At 32.5% G+C, this 19398-nt stretch overlaps 4 protein-coding genes across 5 annotated transcripts; 2 read left to right on the top strand and 2 right to left on the bottom strand.

Moving 5' to 3' along the window:
* The first annotated feature begins 321 nt into the window (after window positions 1-321).
* On the top strand, window positions 322-4565 carry LOC126666138 (protein NUCLEAR FUSION DEFECTIVE 4-like). Of its 2 annotated transcripts, XM_050359098.1 has the most exons (5): window positions 322-759; window positions 1714-2624; window positions 3236-3815; window positions 4022-4084; window positions 4199-4565. In XM_050359098.1, exons 1-3 carry the CDS (start codon window positions 436-438, stop codon window positions 3723-3725), a joined length of 1725 nt encoding a protein of 574 aa, XP_050215055.1. In that variant the 5' UTR covers window positions 322-435; the 3' UTR covers window positions 3726-3815; window positions 4022-4084; window positions 4199-4565. The 2 variants fall into 2 exon arrangements, with proteins under 2 accessions (XP_050215055.1, XP_050215054.1); XM_050359097.1 differs by lacking the exon at window positions 4022-4084 and having other exon boundaries at window positions 323-759.
* Window positions 4566-4755: 190 nt separating this feature from the next.
* Window positions 4756-5722, bottom strand: LOC126664416 (uncharacterized). The gene has a single exon (XM_050356789.1). It carries the CDS (start codon window positions 5688-5690, stop codon window positions 4926-4928), a length of 765 nt encoding a protein of 254 aa, XP_050212746.1. The 5' UTR covers window positions 5691-5722; the 3' UTR covers window positions 4756-4925.
* Window positions 5723-9297: 3575 nt separating this feature from the next.
* LOC126664917 (calcium uptake protein, mitochondrial-like) lies at window positions 9298-12158 on the top strand. The gene is made up of 6 exons (XM_050357540.2): window positions 9298-9993; window positions 10149-10440; window positions 10518-10601; window positions 10701-10914; window positions 11202-11498; window positions 11588-12158. The coding sequence occupies exons 1-6, from the start codon at window positions 9657-9659 to the stop codon at window positions 11798-11800; spliced, it is 1437 nt and encodes a 478-aa protein (XP_050213497.1). The 5' UTR covers window positions 9298-9656; the 3' UTR covers window positions 11801-12158.
* A 545-nt stretch (window positions 12159-12703) lies between these two features.
* Window positions 12704-14886, bottom strand: LOC126664918 (protein ANTAGONIST OF LIKE HETEROCHROMATIN PROTEIN 1). The gene has a single exon (XM_050357541.2). The coding sequence runs from the start codon at window positions 14751-14753 to the stop codon at window positions 13458-13460; it is 1296 nt and encodes a 431-aa protein (XP_050213498.1). The 5' UTR covers window positions 14754-14886; the 3' UTR covers window positions 12704-13457.
* Between the last annotated feature and the right edge of the window lie 4512 nt (window positions 14887-19398).

The raw sequence follows: 19398 nt of genomic DNA, 5'->3' as shown, positions 1-19398 counted from the left end.
TGTATTTTTAAATTCAATATTTTTATAAATATTCTGTAATACTTCGGAAAATTAATTTTCTGTGCTAATATCTTTAATAAACATTTTTTTTTCAAATGTCTTTTTTTTTTTAGGGATTTCAAATGTCTTTTTAAGAATACCAATCTGGTTGGATGTCATAAGAAATAATCGAGGTGAGCTACTTCTATTAAAAAATATTTTCAAAGTAAAAAAAAACAAAAAAAATTAGAGAAAAGAGAAGACAAAAGTACAAGTGGATCCCTAAACGCCAAGTCATTATCATTTTCTTTTTTCCTTTATAATGTAAACTCAGTTTCAGACAATTTTGCCACACCTTCCTTTTTTTCTTCTCTCTTTTTCCTCTGTTTGTCTCCATTGCTCGCATATATTTCTCTCTCAACATTCAACAACACTCTCTCATAATCCCATCAAACAATGGCGAATCTGAAAGCAGGAACAAGGCCACCGTGGGTTGGATTAGGAGCAGGAATATGGGTGCAAATTGCATCAGGAAATGCTTACAACTTCCCACTTTATTCCCATTCTTTAAAGTCTGTTCTTGGCTTCAATCAACACCAGCTTACTATGCTTGGTGTTGCTAATGATATTGGAGAAAATGTTGGTTTAATCCCTGGTATTGCGTGTAATAAGTTTCCTCCTTGGGTTATTCTCTTCATCGGTTCTTTAGCTTGTTTCTTTGGTTATGGTGTTCTTTGGCTTGCTGTTAGCCGTACTGTTCAGTCCTTACCTCACTGGTTGGTAAGTAGTTCTTTTTTATTATTATTTATGAAATTCTTAAATACCCATTTGTTGTTTTTATTACTATAATATATGGGTACTGATAAAGATTAGTTATTTGGATAATTTTTTGATAGAAGAAGCAGAATTTGGTGTTTGAGATTTTGAGTTTAATGGGTGTTCAAAATTGTTTTTTTTTTAGTGGTTTGTGGATCACATGCTAGCTTTTAAGTATTGATAGCAATAGTATATAATATATATGTGCCTTAAATTTAAATAATTAATAACTGTAATGATCTAGTCTATGCATGTCGGGGTGTTTTGGAAGTTATTTATTCATTTTTTTAATGATTGCAATCCCTTCTTGAAGTTTTAATAGCTGAAGTAAATTCTTTCCTGAATTGGTAAAATTCTTCTTAATCTGCTATTATTATTTATTGCTTACAAGTGTAAAGTAATCTGAATTGAATGAGTAATGAAGAATAAAAATTAGTGATAAACCATCTGATGATAAATTCCCATATACCATGGGAAAATTAGAGAGCCTGAAAAGCAACTAAATGTTGCATTAGAACAAGATGCATAAGCAATGCTAGCCTTTTATATTGTTGAACACCTATGCAAGATAGGAGAAACTTCAGTCATAAATCCTGTTAGTAGGACAAGTTATGCTGTTGCAGATTCTGTATTTTGTTAGTCGACTTCTTTAAGTTGATTCACGGCATAGCTTATGATGAACTACGCAAATTCCGCTTTGTGAGATAATATTGAGCCAGATAACTAATAGTTTCCGGAAATTATGAACAGTAAAGGGATAAGAGCTATGCCTCGTCCGCATTTTTCTATAATTTCTTTGTGATCAGTTCGACTTATTCTGTGCTTTTTTAAGGCCGAGTCTCTAACATCTTTGGCTAGAGTGGCATGCAATTTCTAGCAAAATTAAGGCATTTATACTTTTTGTTTATGACCCTGCAGCTATTTATTGCACTCTGTATTGGGGCTAATAGTAGTGCTTGGTTGAGCACAGCTGTACTTGTGACCAACATGAGGAACTTCCCCCTAAGTCGAGGCACAGTTGCTGGTATTATTAAAGGTTATAGTGGGATCAGTGCAGCAGTGTTTACTGCAATTTACAGCATGCTGCTCGATAATTCTTCCTCAAAACTTTTGATGTTCCTTGCAGTTGGAATTCCAGTTTTATGTTTCATAATGATGTATTTTGTAAAGGCTTGTACTCCGGCTTCTGGCGAGGACTCCTTGGAACGCCCTCATTTTCTTTTCATCCAAGCAACTCTTGTTATACTTGCATTATATGTTCTCATAACCACAATAGTGGACCACTTGCTTCATTTAAGTTCCCCCATATCCTACAGTATTCTTGCTATAATGATTATCCTTCTCATGTCTCCACTTGCAATACCTTTAAAGATGACATTGTGCCGCAGCAGAGCGACCAAATCAGATTTACTTGACCAATCATTTGCGTATTCAGACAGTTTGGTACAAGGGGAAGGAAATGGAGACAAAACTGAACCATTACTGACATTATCTGCATTGACACAGACCCTTGGTAGCTTCCGAGAAGAGGACGAGTCATCTGAGGTTGCTATGCTTCTAGCTGAGGGTGAGGGTGCTGTGAAAAAGAGAAGGCGGCCCAGAAGAGGGGAGGATTTCAAATTTAGTGAAGCTGTAGTTAAAGCCGATTTTTGGCTCCTTTTCTTTGTTTACTTTGTTGGGGTTGGTTCTGGGGTAACTGTGCTCAATAATCTTGCTCAGATAGGGATTGCACAAGGCGTCCATGATACCACAACCTTGTTGTCTCTCTTCAGCTTTTGCAATTTTGTTGGACGTCTTGGCGGTGGTATTGTTTCTGAACATTTTGTCAGGTCAGTACAGCTCGCCATTTTAGTCATTGCTAAGGAAACTGGGTTAGCATGTTTCATTGCATAGGTTGTTTGTATGCCCGTCACTACATGGTTAAAAATTCAAATGATCATGTGGGAGCTTACCTCCAGCCTTTGACTCGTCTCAGTGAAATCCCATCTGCACCTGGTGTGCAGTCAGTCATAAGATCCTTAGCGGACTAACGATTTTTGAATAAGGAAATCACTGCATTTTTATTTCCATGCATTTGAAGTGGATGTCAAGTAATGATGATTGTTATTGTCTCATGATGAATATCAACTGACAAGGTCAGGAGCAAAAGTTCATTCGGTCTACTCATTTGAATACTATGACGTGTTAAATTATAATCAGTTATGACTTGTGCAGTTTGTTATTTTTTGTTAATTGGAGAATGTTCTTACAAATATTGACGGGGAAAGGAAGGAAGAAGACTTGAAATTGAGTTTGGCTATTGTTTTTTGTCTTCTACCTTAAGCTTTCTTATGGACATATTTTGGCTCTACGCATTGCGATGGCATTGAGTACTTCCTTTCTCTATTTTATTACTTTGGCCTTGTTATTAATATTAATGTCAGAAATTTCTTTTATGCAGGTCAAAAACAATCCCTCGTACAACATGGTTAACGTGTTCTCAGACAGTGATGATTGCAATATACTTGCTGTTTGCTTCTGCCATTGATGGTACCCTTTATGCTGCAACTGCATTACTTGGCGTATGCTACGGGGTTCAGTTCTCTATCATGATTCCAACTGTCTCTGAGCTCTTTGGCTTGAAGCATTTCGGTATATTTTTTAACTTCATGTCAATTGGAAATCCTCTCGGAGCATTCCTTTTCTCAGGTCTCCTAGCAGGATATGTATATGATCGTGAGGCAGCAAAGCAGCAAGGGATGAATATGTTGTTGAACTCAGGTATAGCCTGCATAGGTCCGAATTGCTTCAGACTGACCTTCTTGGTTCTGGCCGGTGTCTGCGGTGTAGGCTCCATCTTTAGCATTATTCTAACTATGAGAATTCGGCCTGTTTACGAGATGCTTTATGCTGGGGGTTCTTTCAAGATACCTCAAACTTCAACTCATTAGCATTATGAAAGCAGAAGCGAGGAAGTTGAAGATCCTTACAAAATTTGCATTCTAATGAAGGACATGTTTTGTAGTTACTTTTCAGCTTCTGTAAGTTTTTTTTTGAATTTCCATCAATGCAATTCATGATTTAGCTTGAGGTCTTGAATGGGCTTGATTAAACTAGTGTTTGTTATAATTGCAAAATGCCGTCATTCTTAACAGTTATTGAGTCGAGGTTTGAACAACTGTTTGATTTAGGAAGATTCTTATGTAGTTTATGATGAAATAGAAACTGAGATATCATTGTCTTAAAGCTGTTTTGATATCTGGTGATTGCATAAAGTTGCAAGAATCTAATACTCGGGACCTAAAAGAGGGTAAAGTGAAAGAACGAGAATTATGATTTGCAGATGCTTCATGTTCCTATATTTATTTGTATTGATTATGGCAGTTGCTTAATTACATGTATTTGATGTTGCTACTGATTGCAGGCATGAAGAAGGTGATCAATGGCAGCTGCCTGTGCAGTCGCAGAAGCTGCATTTTTTCAGCAGACGGAATCTTCTTGAAGTTATAGATGAAAATTAGAGTGTCCATGAAAGTTTTCATCAATATTTACTCATTGAAGGCTAGAAAAGCAGAGACCGACGAACTGATTTGATGTACCTGTTGTTCTTGTGAGCCATTTCTTTTATTTGTTTGTTACGGAACCAGATTTAGGTAGCAGTACTTATACAGATGGTACTACTACCTACTATATATATATATATATATTATACATAGCTGTTGTTCTTGTATGCTTGAACTGTTGTACCATAAAATTACTATATAAAGTTACTGTTTGTTGTGGTTCTTAAATTCTTTGAACTAAACTATATATATTCCAGTTTGCTTTGAAGTTTTTGTAGAAGATCAAAACCCAGAATTTCGAGTCGAGAACAATCCAGAACATAACATCAAGAAATAAATCAAGACACATTATGCACTCATTATATTTATATGAAAGCACTCCAATTCAATATTAATATGTAAAACAAAAACGCCCAAATGAAAAATGGGAAACTGATACCTTTTTTTGGAAAAATAGATAACAAAATGCTGAGACGTAACACAGGAGTCCAACACAGCATTACATATAGCATAACATTATCTTTCATCAAGATGTAAAATGGAACAGAAACAATGAATAAAACTTACTATAAAACTAATTACACAAATTCAGGTAGGTTTCATATCCAGAAAAAGTGCAGACCATAAGGACTGATCATCAGGTATCATTCTGTCCTTTTTACCATCTAAAGGTATAGCCATTTTTGGACTCTTACCACCACCAGCCACCAACTTCTGTTGCACTCTGCCTTCTGAATTCCCATAAAACTTAGGACTCTTATAAGCAAATACCAATCTATCATGCACTTTCCCATCCAACGGCCCAGATAGCTTCAGAGCTCTTTGATTTTGCAACAAATTTTCAGGCATTATTAATCTTCCATCCAAAGGACCAGATTTTGCTTGCCTCCTTATTTTGCTCCCTGGAGTCTGAAATATTTCCTTATCACTCTTATATTTTCTTGTCAATCCTCCTCTCCATTGTTCCGTATGCGGAACCGGCCGAACCGGCTCCGGTAAGGCCTTAAAAACTTGTTCCTCATGAAAGACCAATTTGCTAATACACCTTTTGATACTCTTTTTAGTTCTATTGATTGCATTTCTGATACCACTCAATGCTCCTGCTTCCTTTCTAGCTAGCTTGAGTATTTCAAGCCTATGTTTAGCCACAGAAATTCCCATACTTTGAAGAAATTCATGGTTGAAGTAGGCTAAATCATCTTGTTGAAGCTCATTTCTTGAAAAAGCTAGACCATATTCATAGACTAGAGAAGATTCAAGATTGGTTCTTGATAACCAAGAAAACCAATCCATTGGCAATGGGAGATACAAAAAAGATATAAGCTGGTGATGGTAATATATATGAGATAGCATATGATAGAATGTGACATTGTTTGAGGTGGTCCTTGACAAATTGTTTATGCATTTAAGTAGATAAGAAGAGGGAGTAAATATGGTTGGATAAGTTGGGATTTATTTTATTAAGTTTGTTTGGTAGTTTACATATTGAGAGTGACAACAACAAATTTGCAACTTTGAGGTTATTATGATAACATTTAGTGTTCATATTATTATAATAGTCTCTCTATTAACCAAGGAAATTTTTCTGTAATTCTGAATCAAAATTTCTCTGATTGATTTGTTCGTTAAAATAAAAAAGCTAATAGATTGAAAAAACCCTGACCTTTTTTTTAATTTTTAATTCCACCCTGACGCTGTAAATTTTTCAATTTTACCCTATTTCGCATTTTTGGTTTTCAATTGCACCATGAGATAAAAAAATTAAATAATTTTATCATTATAAGGATTAAAATATATAAAATAATTATATTGAAGGATCATTTCATACTTTTTTTATATGGAAAAAATTCAATAAATCCTTAAACTTAAAAAAGTTTCAAATAAATCCATAATAAAATCCTAATTATATTTCATTATTAATTTTTAATACACCTCACTCCGCTTTCATCGAACCTACCATCACCGGACCAACCGACCGAACTCCGAAATTTTATATTTGTACAGTGGTTTGAAGTTCTTGATGGACTGCTTGGAAAACATTGGAGGAATGTGGGTTTGGCATTTAACTGCGCATTTCTTCTCTTTGGTTCGGTCATTCAGCTCATAGCTTGTGCAAGGTAGGTGTAAATCTGCATAAAATAAATAAAGAATCACATGTTCTTGGGTGTTGAATATTAATTAATTTAGGGTTTTTGCATGTATTATGCAGCAATATATATTACATAAATGATAATCTGGACAAGAGGACATGGACATATATATTCGGTGCTTCTTGTGCAACGACAGTCTTTATTCCGTCATCTCATATCGTTGGAGCAGATCTCATATCGTTGGAGCAGATCTGCTCCTCGTTGAGGAGCAACAGCTCCTCGCCTGAGGGGCGAGGAACTGCTCCTTGCCTGAGGAGCTGCTCGCCTGCTCCTCCGGCAAGGAGCAGCCGGAGGAGGGTGCTCCTCCTCCGAAAAAAAAAATGTTTTTAAATAAATTAATTTGACTTTAATTTATTTATTTTTATTTTATTGAGAAGATAGTTTTTTTGTATAATTTATAACTTTAAAGAGTATTTAAATTTTTTGATAAATATAAAGGATCTATTTTGAATATTAGTCAAATAAAAAGAGTTCAATTGAATGCCTCAGGGTGTAATTGAAAACTAAAAATGCAAAATAGAATAAAATTGAAAAAATTGTAACGTCGTAGTGGAATTGAAAATCAAAACAAAGGTCAGGGTTTTTTTTAGCCTATTAGCCAAATAAAAATTGAAGAGTATTAATATACTAAGTAAGTTTCATGATTGTTGTAAAAATGACATGGCGCAACGGTTGTGTGGGATAAACACTCTTACGTTTTATCTTACTATTCATAAAAACCCAGTATTAGAAAAAGAAAAATTATTGCACACAACCGTTGCGCCATGTCATTCGTGCAACAAACCAATTGTGCGTTAGCCATGTGGAAAATTGAATGATAAAAAAAATAAATATTAATTAAAAGATTTCCTATCGCAAATGCTCATTGGCTTGATGTAAAAATGACGTGGCGCAACGGTTGCATGGGATAAACACTCTTAGAAAAAACGGATCGGACCGGCCAGTTGATATGGAAATCGGGTAGCTTATAATTAAATGAGTGCATGTGCTATTTTCTAACCCTCTGTAATTGAAATTAATAGCTAGTCAAATACCTTATTTAAATAGATAAATATGGTCATAAGAAAGGCTTAATAGATTTCATAAACTCTTCTAAAATGAAACGGAATCTTCATAAACTCTTCTAAAATGAAAATATTAATAAGACCAGTACACAACCACTTTGGTAGTTAAACTTTCATTGCACGGCACAGTATTTAATTTGAGGGGTATAATTAATTTAGCTTTAAACAATAAAATTGGTGTTAATATTTACACCTAACAGTGCAGCATTTAGGTTTATGCAAAGATTTTAATCAAGTGGTTTGTATAATCCAATTTGCCTATTATGCTGACTAATTAATATCAATTATTCATTAATAAATTAAGCTCAAATTGTGTATAAACACTAATTAGTGAAAAATTTACCAAACTTAAGACTTAGGATCCTAAGTCCTAAGTTTGGTATCTATGCTAATTATAAATTATTAGATCAGTAGTTGTGGGGTTGCCTCAAGATTATCAGGTAAATAAGACTAATTAACAGTTAATTCTGTTGGACTTTCTTTTCCTGACCAGTAGAATAGACAAAAATATGTAACAATAAAACTCTTAGTTAATAACCTCAAAAAAAAAAACTCTTAGTTAATTTAAAGAGTAATACACATATTAAAATACTCTCAAGTTGATTGAACATGATCACGTCCAATAAATTTATATTTTTTAATATAAAATTTAATGGTGCCAAAAATTCAAATATTTACGTGTTTTTGCTATTTAAATTAAACTTTTTAATTTTTTAATACTATCTCAATGTCGTCTCTCCACTGCAATTCTTTCTATTTTTTTAAAATCGATTTAATTTTACCACGTAGCAATGCTCCGGTAAAATTTCCAATTACGTAGTTTAATGGTGCCAAAAAGTCAAATGATATTTCGCAAAGTTAACACAAAATAATAATTTTGCTGCAATTCTCTTGAATTTTTTCCAATCAATTTAATTGTCCCAATTTTCAGTTGTATTTATCTACTAACTATGCTAATTAGCAAAACTTATTTTCAAAATTTTGAAATTTAACTCCTAATCTAAATAAAAATATAAAACAATGTCAAAATCTAATTTTTAAATTCTCTAATTTTCGGTGGTTGAAATAAAAAAGAAGCAAGTTTGAAGATAAAAACAATCATAAAAGTCAAATGAGGTAAACATTAAAACATGTATCGTACTGTGGTGGAAAGTTGACTCAATTAAATTGATTGAAAAATGGATAAAATTATAAAAAAATTGTAAAATTGGGATAGATTTATAAATTCTGAAAGTTTCGGACAAATTTATAAAAAGTCAAAATGGTTTGGCTTTTTAGAACCATTAAGCCACCTACTGAAATGCCACATAATTGGATAAAATTGTCATTTTATATTAAATTTCAACGTGACATTGCCACGTGGACAAAAAGTAAATAGAGTTTGAAACATTAGATAAAATTGTAGTGAAAGATGAAAACGAGAGTATTACAAAAATTAAAAAAAATTGATTTAAATTGCAAAAAGAAGTAAATATTTGAAAACACTATTTGACATAATTATAAAATAAATGATGTAGTTGAGTTAATATAATTTAAAAACTTTTAGTTTTAATCAATTAGTTTATACTTTTTCCGTTCCGTTTAAGAAGTGCCACATTTTATTTTGGGATGCCCCATTTTAAAAGTCTCATTTATATTTTTAGAGTATTTTTACATTGAAATTCTCTTTTTACTCTTCATTTAGTAATCTCAAATGAACGCTATGGAAAATTCTGTTATCATTAATAAGGGTATAATATGAAAAAACATGAAAATATAAAGATAATAAGTATTTTTTTTAATCTATGTGTAAAAGTAAATGAGACTTCTAAAATTGGACAAAGGGAGTTGTAAAGAATGTAGAATGATGGAGCAATTATATATACTCTAGCTCTTGGAGTTGGAAGTGTATCCGTTATGCGTGCTTAACTGTCTAACTAACTAATGAAAAAACAGTTATATGAAAAACCATAACAAACATCCAAAATTCTCGGTCTATAACAAGTTAACAACCACTCTTCGTATTTCAATTCTTTCTTAGCTATGGTAATAAATCTTGCAAACTTTCATCTTCTTCTCTGTCTTGTTGTAAGGTCGAATCAAAAACAAATAATTGTTTTGTTGTAATGTTTTCTCCAAGAAAATCCTCACAATACATCAACCGAGTCTTCAAGAATCAGCAGTTGTTCACTCAGTTCATCAATACATCTTCATCGTCGCCATCATCATCTTGCTCATTGAAGCAATGCTTTGATGGGTCTAGCTATGGTCGTGATCATAAGAAGGGCAGAGCTGATGCATTACTCAAGTTTTTGCTAAGTTCGGTTTCTTCTGGAGCTGTGGTTATTGGTTCCATCTGTTTGTACTCTTCTTTGAACGATAAAGGGTTTTTAGTGTCTTTCTCCGAAAGTGCAAACAATGAACCTCTTCCGTCGAGGGGAACGAAAAAGTTCCTCTTCAAAGGTGCGTCTATCATGAATTTGTTGAATTACAGTGTTTATAATCTGTTTGTGCTTTGGATTGCAATGTTGTTTTGCATGCACACAAGTGCTTGATGATGTTTTGTTATACTTTGATATGGAGAAAAGACAGATTCATCAGTTTTACCAATATTTCAGATTCATACAGGAGAAGAGTTTTCTTTAATTATGAAAAGCGCATACGGATGACAAGCCCACCAGAAAAGGTTTTCGAATATTTTGCATCTCTTCGTACTCCTGATGGAGATGTTCTGATGACCCCAGCAGACTTGATGCGAGCAGTTGTGCCAGTGTTTCCTTCGTCTGAATCAGATCGCGTTAGAGAGGGTTTTCTTAGAGGGGAGCGAGTCCCTGGCGAGTTACAGTGTCAGCCTTCAGAATTTTTCATGCTTTTTGATACTAACAATGATGGACTGATATCTTTTCCAGAGTGAGTGTCAGTTTCCAATTTAAAATTTTTGTTACATAAACTTTAACTCTTAATTCAGTCTATTCGTTTGCTGTCAGATACATCTTCTTTGTTACAATTCTTAGCATTCCTGAATCAAGCTTTTCTGTGGCATTTAAGATGTTTGATCTTAACAATAACGGGTAGGCGACTTGTGTCTTCATCCCTATCGGACACCTCAATGTATTAATTTCCACTGCTTTGTCATTAACTTCAAAATTAATATATGTGTTCATCGACAGGGAAATTGATATGGAAGAATTTAAAAGGGTTATGAGTTTAATGCGAGCCCAAAACAGACAAGGCGCAAACCACAGGGATGGACAGCGGCAGGGGTTTAAAACTGCAGAGCCTGTGGAGAATGGTGGCTTGTTAGAGTATTTCTTTGGCAAAGATGGCAAGACCTGTCTACAACATGGAAAGTTTGTCCAATTTCTAAGAGACTTGCACGATGAAGTAAGCGCATGCATTCGCGTAATTCTTAAATTGGTTTGGCACGAAATCCTTAACTTTCGAATTAGAAATAGATCAGATTTTTCTGTCAGATGATCAATGTTTTATACTTAAGTCTACTACATGGTTCATTTTATCTATTTACTTGATTTGCGTACTAAACTACGAGAAATTATTAGTTAGATTTAGTCTACCATGTTATCTGTAGACTAAGCCAATCACATTATAACACGATGACATTATTGTAATATTAATATTAAAAAGTCTACTTAACATATTGAATTTTGCAGATTTTAAGGTTGGAATTTGCTCATTATGACTTTAAAACGCGTAGAACCATAACAGCTAAAGATTTCGCCTTATCCATGGTTGCATCTGCTGACATAAGTCATATTAACAAGCTACTAAATCGAGTCGATGAATTAAACAATCAGCCTCATCTCCGAAACATTCGAATTACATACGATGAGTTCAAAGCTTTCGCAGAGCTAAGAAAACAATTGGAGTCCTTGTCTGTAGCCATTTTCAGTTATGGAAAAGTAAACGGAACACTATCAAGAAATGATTTCCAAAGAGCTGCATCCCAAGTATGCACTTCATTTATGAAATTTGTGTAGCTATTGAGCTAGCAAACAAAAGAAATTCATGAACTGGTTTTTCTTTTTAATTTTACCAGGTATGTGGAGTCTCTATTACAAACAATGTGGTTGACATTATATTCCATGTGTTCGATGATGATCGAGACGGGAGTTTAAGCTCTGATGAGTTTATAAATGTTCTAAAAAGACGGGAAAATGAAAACTTGGTGAATAGTGAAGCGGGTTTCAAAGGTTTGATATCATGCTGTAGCAGATGTTTCAAAAATTATTCTTCTGCAAAGCTGCTTTAATTCATCACTTAATGCTTGCTGATCCTGTAAGCAGTGGCGAATTTATAATTTTTTTTCATTTCGGACTTAACTTTTAGCTCACCTCTCTAGTCATGAATTCACTATAAATCCTTTCTCTTGCTCTTTTTTCTTTAAATCGTCCGGAACCTATGGCTAGTTCTGCCCCTGCTTGTAAAACTCTGCTTCTCTTGACATTCTTTAAGACAAGTTCTTGGTGCAGATTTTAAGGAAATGTGAAGTTTCCTTATTGCATGCCCTCAATGTAGATGATTGTACAGTATGTTAAGAGTTGAATAAACTTTCTTGTAGATTAGTGTATTTCCTTACGTGTCTAAATAAGTCTTTACTATTTCAAAAAGTGCTAAAAGTTAAGACTGCTAAAGATGAAGGACATTTGAACTTTTTTCGGCCACGACCTCACTGTAATTGAAACCGGCCGCCAAAGGAAGAGAATGATGAATGAGAGGAACCAGTTGAGGAACGTTTAGCAATATTAACATTGGGAATTATAGGCCGCTGGCCCGCTGCATCTTTAATAATAATTCATGAGAGACGATTAACCGAGCAAATTGTGAAAGTTTTGAGGTAATTACTGTTTGTTGAAGAGATGTAATAATCGGGTTGTAATAAGCACCAAGATGTCTAAACAAAATGGCATTAAATTTTGCATCAGAGAAGGGTTGTCCGACAATTGTTAGGGAATCTGCTATGGATTTTGCCTTATAAAGAAACTCACTGATAGTTTTATCTGCCTTGGATAGCTTGTGCAACTTGATATGGAGTTGTGTCTCATGAGCATGGCCTATGGTGCCGAATGCTGTAACAAGAGCGCTCCAAATACTCGGTTGTTTGAGAGAAGAAGAAAAGCAGGAGAGAGGAGAAGATGAAGACATTTTGCTCAGATACCAAATCAACAGAGCTAAATGTCATATTCAGTATTAACCAATATGAAATACATGCACTAAATGAAATTTTTATAGTACAAGTTGCTGTAACAGCCATTACAAATGCTAGTCTAATCTAATATCAAATACCAGTCTAATATTTATTCTTTAATGCTAGAAGGAATGAGAATGTTTTTGGTAGTTTATATGCTGGATTTGGTTGATGTTGTGGATCTGTACGAACAGCTTTTCAGCAAGGAACATTGCTCTATCAAATTGTAGAATAACGTGATAAGTTTACTCTTTTCCCGTCATAGAGATATAATATTAGCTGCTAAAGGAGAAAAGTGAACACTTTTGGCTTAAATTCTATTAGGATGTTCTGCCAATGTTTATCGCGCTAATATGGAGGATAGTATGTCATTGCTGTGATGAAGCTCTTGCCAAAATGATGATGAAACAGAAACATGGAAATAGAAATCCGCAAAGCAGTTCCGAAAATGAATCGCTGAAACATAAGCCTCCAAAAGTTTACGTGCAACATAAGTTACTATTATTAATACTACAATTACAAAGCATAATGAATATTTCATCAACTTTTATAAGCTGGCTACAACCAAAATGATAACAATGTAGAGAAAATGCTTATGCTATTGAAAGCATAGTCCTCTAACTCTAAGTCTAGCAACACCCGCCATTTATTTACAAGAAAAACTACAGCTTCCGCTGCTATTATTACTACTACAACAGCAAAATCAATAACATTATTTCATTTACCTTCTCATCCTTACCCAACTCAAATGCATAGCAAGCGCCTCCCGAGTCCTCTGCCCTTCCTCATACGCCTCTCCTTGAAAAACAGGCATTTCTACCTCATCTGCATAGCATTCAACACTCTCCTCCGGCATTGATTCACCACATTTGATTAAAAAGTTGTGCAGCAAACAACCCATCACAATCACAAATGGGAAAAACTCGACGCAATCCTCTTTCCATCTCATCGCCAACAGCTGCCACCGAGCTTTAACTCTTCCAAACGCAGTGGTAACAAGCCTCATGGCTCTACTATGACCCGCATTGAACTCTCTTGCAGCTGAACCGAAACTGTCTTCTTCGTTTGGCCTAATGTAAGGAGTCAACAGCCATGGAAACAGAGGAAAACAAGAATCCCCCAATATATACTGAGGAATCGCATTCCCATCGTTAAGCTGATAACACGGCCCGTTCAACAGCTCTCTCGATTCCTCAATTCGCGAGTAAAGTTTGGTTTGGCTAAAGATCGAACTGGGTTTCATAGCAGAAGGCCACCCAGAAGAAATATCCAAGAATCTACCTTCAGAATCCACCAATGCTTGAACCAACAACGACCCATTTTTGCCTAGAACTTCACTATCAACGCCAAATTTACCAAACCCTAAAACCCCACAGCAATTAGGAAACGAAATCCAACCAAACCCCACTATAACACGCTCTTTATCGGTAGCTAAATCGACCAAATTAGCCAAAGATTCATTAACAACTTTACAAACGCTGTAGAAAGCAAGACAAGCAGCAGATGAGGAATCAAGCCCAAATCGACGGGCGGATGCTTCGTAAGAAGCACCGTGAGCGAGGCGGAAGAGGGCGGAGGCAACAGCGGAATCAGGAGGAATTGAAGGAGGTAAGAAAGAGAGTAAAGGAGGGGTGAGTATAGAGAGAAGATTTAAGAAAGTTGACTTAGACATGCGGAAGAATTCGTACCAGCGAGGGTCTGAATCGGAGTGAGCGGAGGAAATGAAACGGTGAAAGAAAGACGGAGACGGAGACGGTGACTGTGAGGGAGATGGAGGAAAAGGGAGAGAAAGAAGAATGGAATGGAGGGAAAGAGATTGAGAAGGAAGGAGATGAATTTCATTGTGAGAGAGGAAAGCTTGAGTTGCAGATTTTGCTGATGAAAGTAAAGGGATCAGCTGCTCTTTTCTTTTTTGGGCTTTTGGTTTTCTGCCTCTTGGACCGCCTTTGGGTTTCGGATTGGGTGTTGCTGGGGTTGGTTGGGCACCGGTTTTTGAAGATCCAGCGGTGGCTTCCATGGAGGTGTATGGCGGAGTAGAGCGGAGTGATCACATTTGGTGAAGATGCGGGCGACAAAAGCAACGGCTATTTTGGGGGAGCAGTTGACTGAATCACTCACTCGCTGCTAACTCAAACATTAATTACAAAAGAACAAAACAAAAACCGATTAACATCGTTTAATGGGAGTCTGTCTTTTTAGTGTCGCCGTTAAGTAAAAACGTTAAAATTCATTAAATTTTACTTGAAGTTTGGGTAAAATTGTGTCAGAACCGAACCGAATTTCGTCGTTTGGTTCGGTTTTTTAATAAAAACGGTTTGATTCGATTCCTACTTTAGGTGAAGTTTGGATTCGGTGTTCGGTTTGGTTTGGATAATGGAAAACTGAAAAACCGAAAAAACCAAATTAACTGAAGTTTAATATAAAATATATAATTTTTTTAAATAATATACATATATATTTATATTTATAAATTATTTGTCTTTATATCTTAATTATTGTTGATATATGAACTAATAATTGTTATTTAAACATATTTAAAAGTTTATTAAACTATAGTTATTTAATATTTGAATTAATTTTAATATAAAAAATAAAAAAGTAATCGAATTCGGTTTTAACCGAACCGAATTGAAATTTTCGGTTCGATACGATTCCGTTTTTTACCTCCAAACTAAAAGTTTGGTTCAGTTTGAACATTTTTCAAATCAAAAACCGAAGAAATAAAAAAAAATTCAACCGAACCGATCGATGTTCATCCCTAGAAGTAAGGGATAATTAATAAATTATTTTATTTTAATTTATAAGCATTTTTTAATTTCCGTTAGTTAAAATATAAATATCCAAATTTAATATTTTAACTTCTATAATTATTTTATATTTTTGGAGATATTATAAATTAAATTTATCCTCAATTTTAATTTGCATTCTCCCGGTCCTATTAATTATTTCTTATGTGGAATAATTTAATCCTTTAAATTTACGGGGTATTACACCCCTGATGTTTAAAAACGGGCACAAAACCCTTTTATCTTTGTGGCGGCTATTGCAAAACCCCATGAGAACTATCTATGGCGCCGTCTATTTTTGGTCAACTGACACTTTTTTTAAAAAAAATCTGACGGCGCCGCGATCAGCTGACACGTCATCAAAAAATTCTAAAAAATTAAAACACCCAAAATACCCCTAAAAAATTAAAACACCCAAGGTATTTTGCTGACGTGGCGCCGTCAGTTTTTTTTTAAATAACGACAGTTGACTGAAAAAGACGTCGCCAGAGGTATTTTGGTCATATTTGGAGTTTAGAGGATTTTGTGATAGCTGCCACAAAATTCAAGGGATTTTGTGCCCGTTTTTAAACATCAGGGGGTTTTGTGCACGGACCCTCAAAAGTCGAGGGCCATGGGTGATTAATAGCTCATGAATTACTTTAGCGCTACAGCGCTTGGGACTTAAACATCGGTTCGAGACATTTTCTTTACTCATTTTTTCCCAGAAAAGGCAAGAACACTGTGTGTCCTTGATCCGATACCCATCTCTTGGCTAACCTATCAAAGGTTCAGAAAATTTTGGATATTTTTATAAAAATTTAAAAAATATTAAAAAATAAAATTAAAATAAATAATCATTTTAAATAGAAATTTATAAAAATGTTTTGTTAGTTCTCTCATTATATAAATATAGAGATTAAAAAAAAATTAAAAAATTAATAAGAAAATGAAGAATTCAAACCCAAGTTAATATGAAACTGAAATAGTTACTAGTTCTTGAAATATCTTTATCAGGGTACTAAGTTTAATTTTAGATCACATTTTACTGAAATGATATGAGTCAATTCAAAGATTTACTAAAATGCAAAAAAGTTAATGTCAAAAAAAATCATAAACTTTACATATTTTTTCATTTTAATCACGCAGTTTAAATTTTCTCATTTCATGCACGAACTATTACTTTTTTTCAAATTCATACACGGTGCTGAGGTGGCACTCATTCATTGGTGTAAAATGACCTCCACCTCAGCGAATTACACCAATGGAACCGTGACACCTCAGCACCGTGCATGAATTTGAGAAAAAGTGATAGTTCGTGCATGAAAATGAGAAAATTTAAACTACGTAATTAAAATGAAAAAACGTGTAAAATTCGTGAATTTTTATGACATTAACCCAATGCAAAATGATATGAATTACTATAAGATTATTCAAATAAGAAGAACATGATTTAAAATTGCAAGTATGACTAAAGAAAGTAATTACTAAAAGTAAAAACCCTTAAGGTTATTCTGTAAGATAATGTATAATTATTTTTAAAAGGTGTAACTATTATTTAAATTTGTCTATTGTTTATCAATTATGATAAAAGTTTTTAAGTTTTATAATTATGTTTAATTTTAAAAAAGTTGCAATTATGATCACAATATTAAATTTTATTTTTTAACTCTAAACATTTGTATCTTTTATCAATTGCGACCAAACATTTATATTAACTTTTTTAAAAAGTTAGATAAAAATTTAAAATTTGATCGTAATTAATAAAATATACAAAGGTTTGAATTTAAAAGACGACATTCAAAATTTTACTACAATTGTAAGAAAAGCTTTTAAATTTGATATAATGGTAAAAATTAAAAAAATTGATTATAATTAATAAAAGATGCATTGTATTTAAAAAATTGTTTGGTCTTTTGAAAATAAATTATTTATTTCCAACTTTTAAATTATTTACTTGTTTATCCATTTTTCAAGAGCTCTCTAAACGTCAACTAACTTAATCAAAAATAAAATTGAATTTAGTGTGGCCTTTCAACTTAGTTGTAGTGTAGATTTGTCTAAAATTGAAAAAAAATTATACTGTATAATGACAGTACTTTAATAATTTTAAATATTTAAATGAATAAAAAATAATTGAAATTAATTTATTTTATATGTTATAAGTTTTAATTTATAAAATAAATAAACAATAATAAAAAAATTGTAATATTATTACACATAATAAAAAATTAAAACTCTTAATTAATTAATTTTATAATCATAAAAATAATCATATTCAATTAAAATAAAAAACTAGTAAATTGAAGGGCTTATCCGTGAAAGATCACAAAAATATCAAATATAAATTGAGGAAATTTCTAAAGTACGCTATTTCGTATTTTATTTTCAACTTTACTTTGTTTCAAACATATTTTTGGTCGTATTTTATTTTTACCAAAAATATATTTTCTTTAATTTTTAAAATACTTTTTTTTTTATGGAGATTTTTTTTTCTGATGTATTTTTTAATCGTGTTTTTTTAGTTTAACTATGGTGTATTTTATAGTGTATCTATGGTATTTTTTTAATGTAATCATAGTGTTATAATAGCATACCTATGGTGTATATATAGTGTATCTGTATTTTTTGTAGTGTTTTTTTTATAGTGTATACCATAAAAACATTGCAAATACACCAGAAAAACGTAGATACACCAGGAAAATAACAGAAATACATTAAACATACACCAAAACCATAATTATTCATTTTTACAAAATCGGTAGCATCAAAATAAAAGAACAAATCTATGAACAAAAGAAAGACGAAATAATTATATGAACAATGGAAGAATTTTAAAAATTAATATATCTACAATAATCTTTTTACAAAAAATCTAAATTACCACAAAAAAATTAAAAATTACAAAAAAATCTAAAAACGATACCAAGGAATTCATCGAAAGAAATGTGGTGACGAGAAAATCAATGGAAAAACCGCGGCGATGAAAAATTCACTGAAAAAACGTGACACCGAGAAACACGATGAGAAATTCACCGGAAGACGCGCGACGACGAGATGGAAGAAAGTGATATACGGCAGAAGTAGATGAGCGAAAGAGAAAATTAAAAAAATAGAACAATGAGAGAAAGGAAGAAAAAGAAGAGAAAAAAAATTGAGAGGAAGAGACTAGAGAGAGAAAAATTGTGGCTATGTCATATATGATTTGTGCGTGAAAACTAACCTAAATTGAGTGTAACTCTTCTATATATATTAGGGTATTTTTGTAAATATTTTATTAAAAGAGTAGCGAAAATAATATTGAAAATATAGATGAAAAGGGTGTAAATAAATTTTAAAATAGATATTTTGAAAATAACTTCATATAAATTTCTTAATGCGATTATTCTTTTCTAATAGAATTTAAAAGTTTGAAAATCAAATAACTTTTATATATAAATTTAATGTCATCTAGAATTTAATAATCTTTCTGAAAACCGGCCAATCTCCATCTTTCGTCAAATTAATTAAAAAATATTAAAATTAATTAACTTATTACTATTTTTATCTCAAATTTTAATATATAATTCCGTTAATCTTTGATACGTTTTAGTCTCAAATAAATTATTTTATTTTTTTAAATATTTATATATTTATATAATTGAAAAAATTAAAGAAACATTTCTATGAATTTTCAATTTATATAAAACGCTAAATATTTATTTTATTTTTATTTTTATTATTAATAAATAATTCTAATTAGTTTTTCAATTTAAATAAATAATTATACTAAATAAGTATTTTTTTGAGTTTTAAATTTAAATAAATTGAATAAAATTATTTATTTAAATTTTAAAAAAATCATATTATATACTAGTATATATATCAAAAATTTATAACTTTTTGCTACAATATTAG

The sequence above is a fragment of the Mercurialis annua genome, linkage group LG1-X (assembly GCF_937616625.2).
Source record: "Mercurialis annua linkage group LG1-X, ddMerAnnu1.2, whole genome shotgun sequence".
Classification (NCBI taxonomy): domain Eukaryota; kingdom Viridiplantae; phylum Streptophyta; class Magnoliopsida; order Malpighiales; family Euphorbiaceae; genus Mercurialis; species Mercurialis annua.
This window is presented reverse-complemented; position numbering and strand designations above follow the sequence as displayed.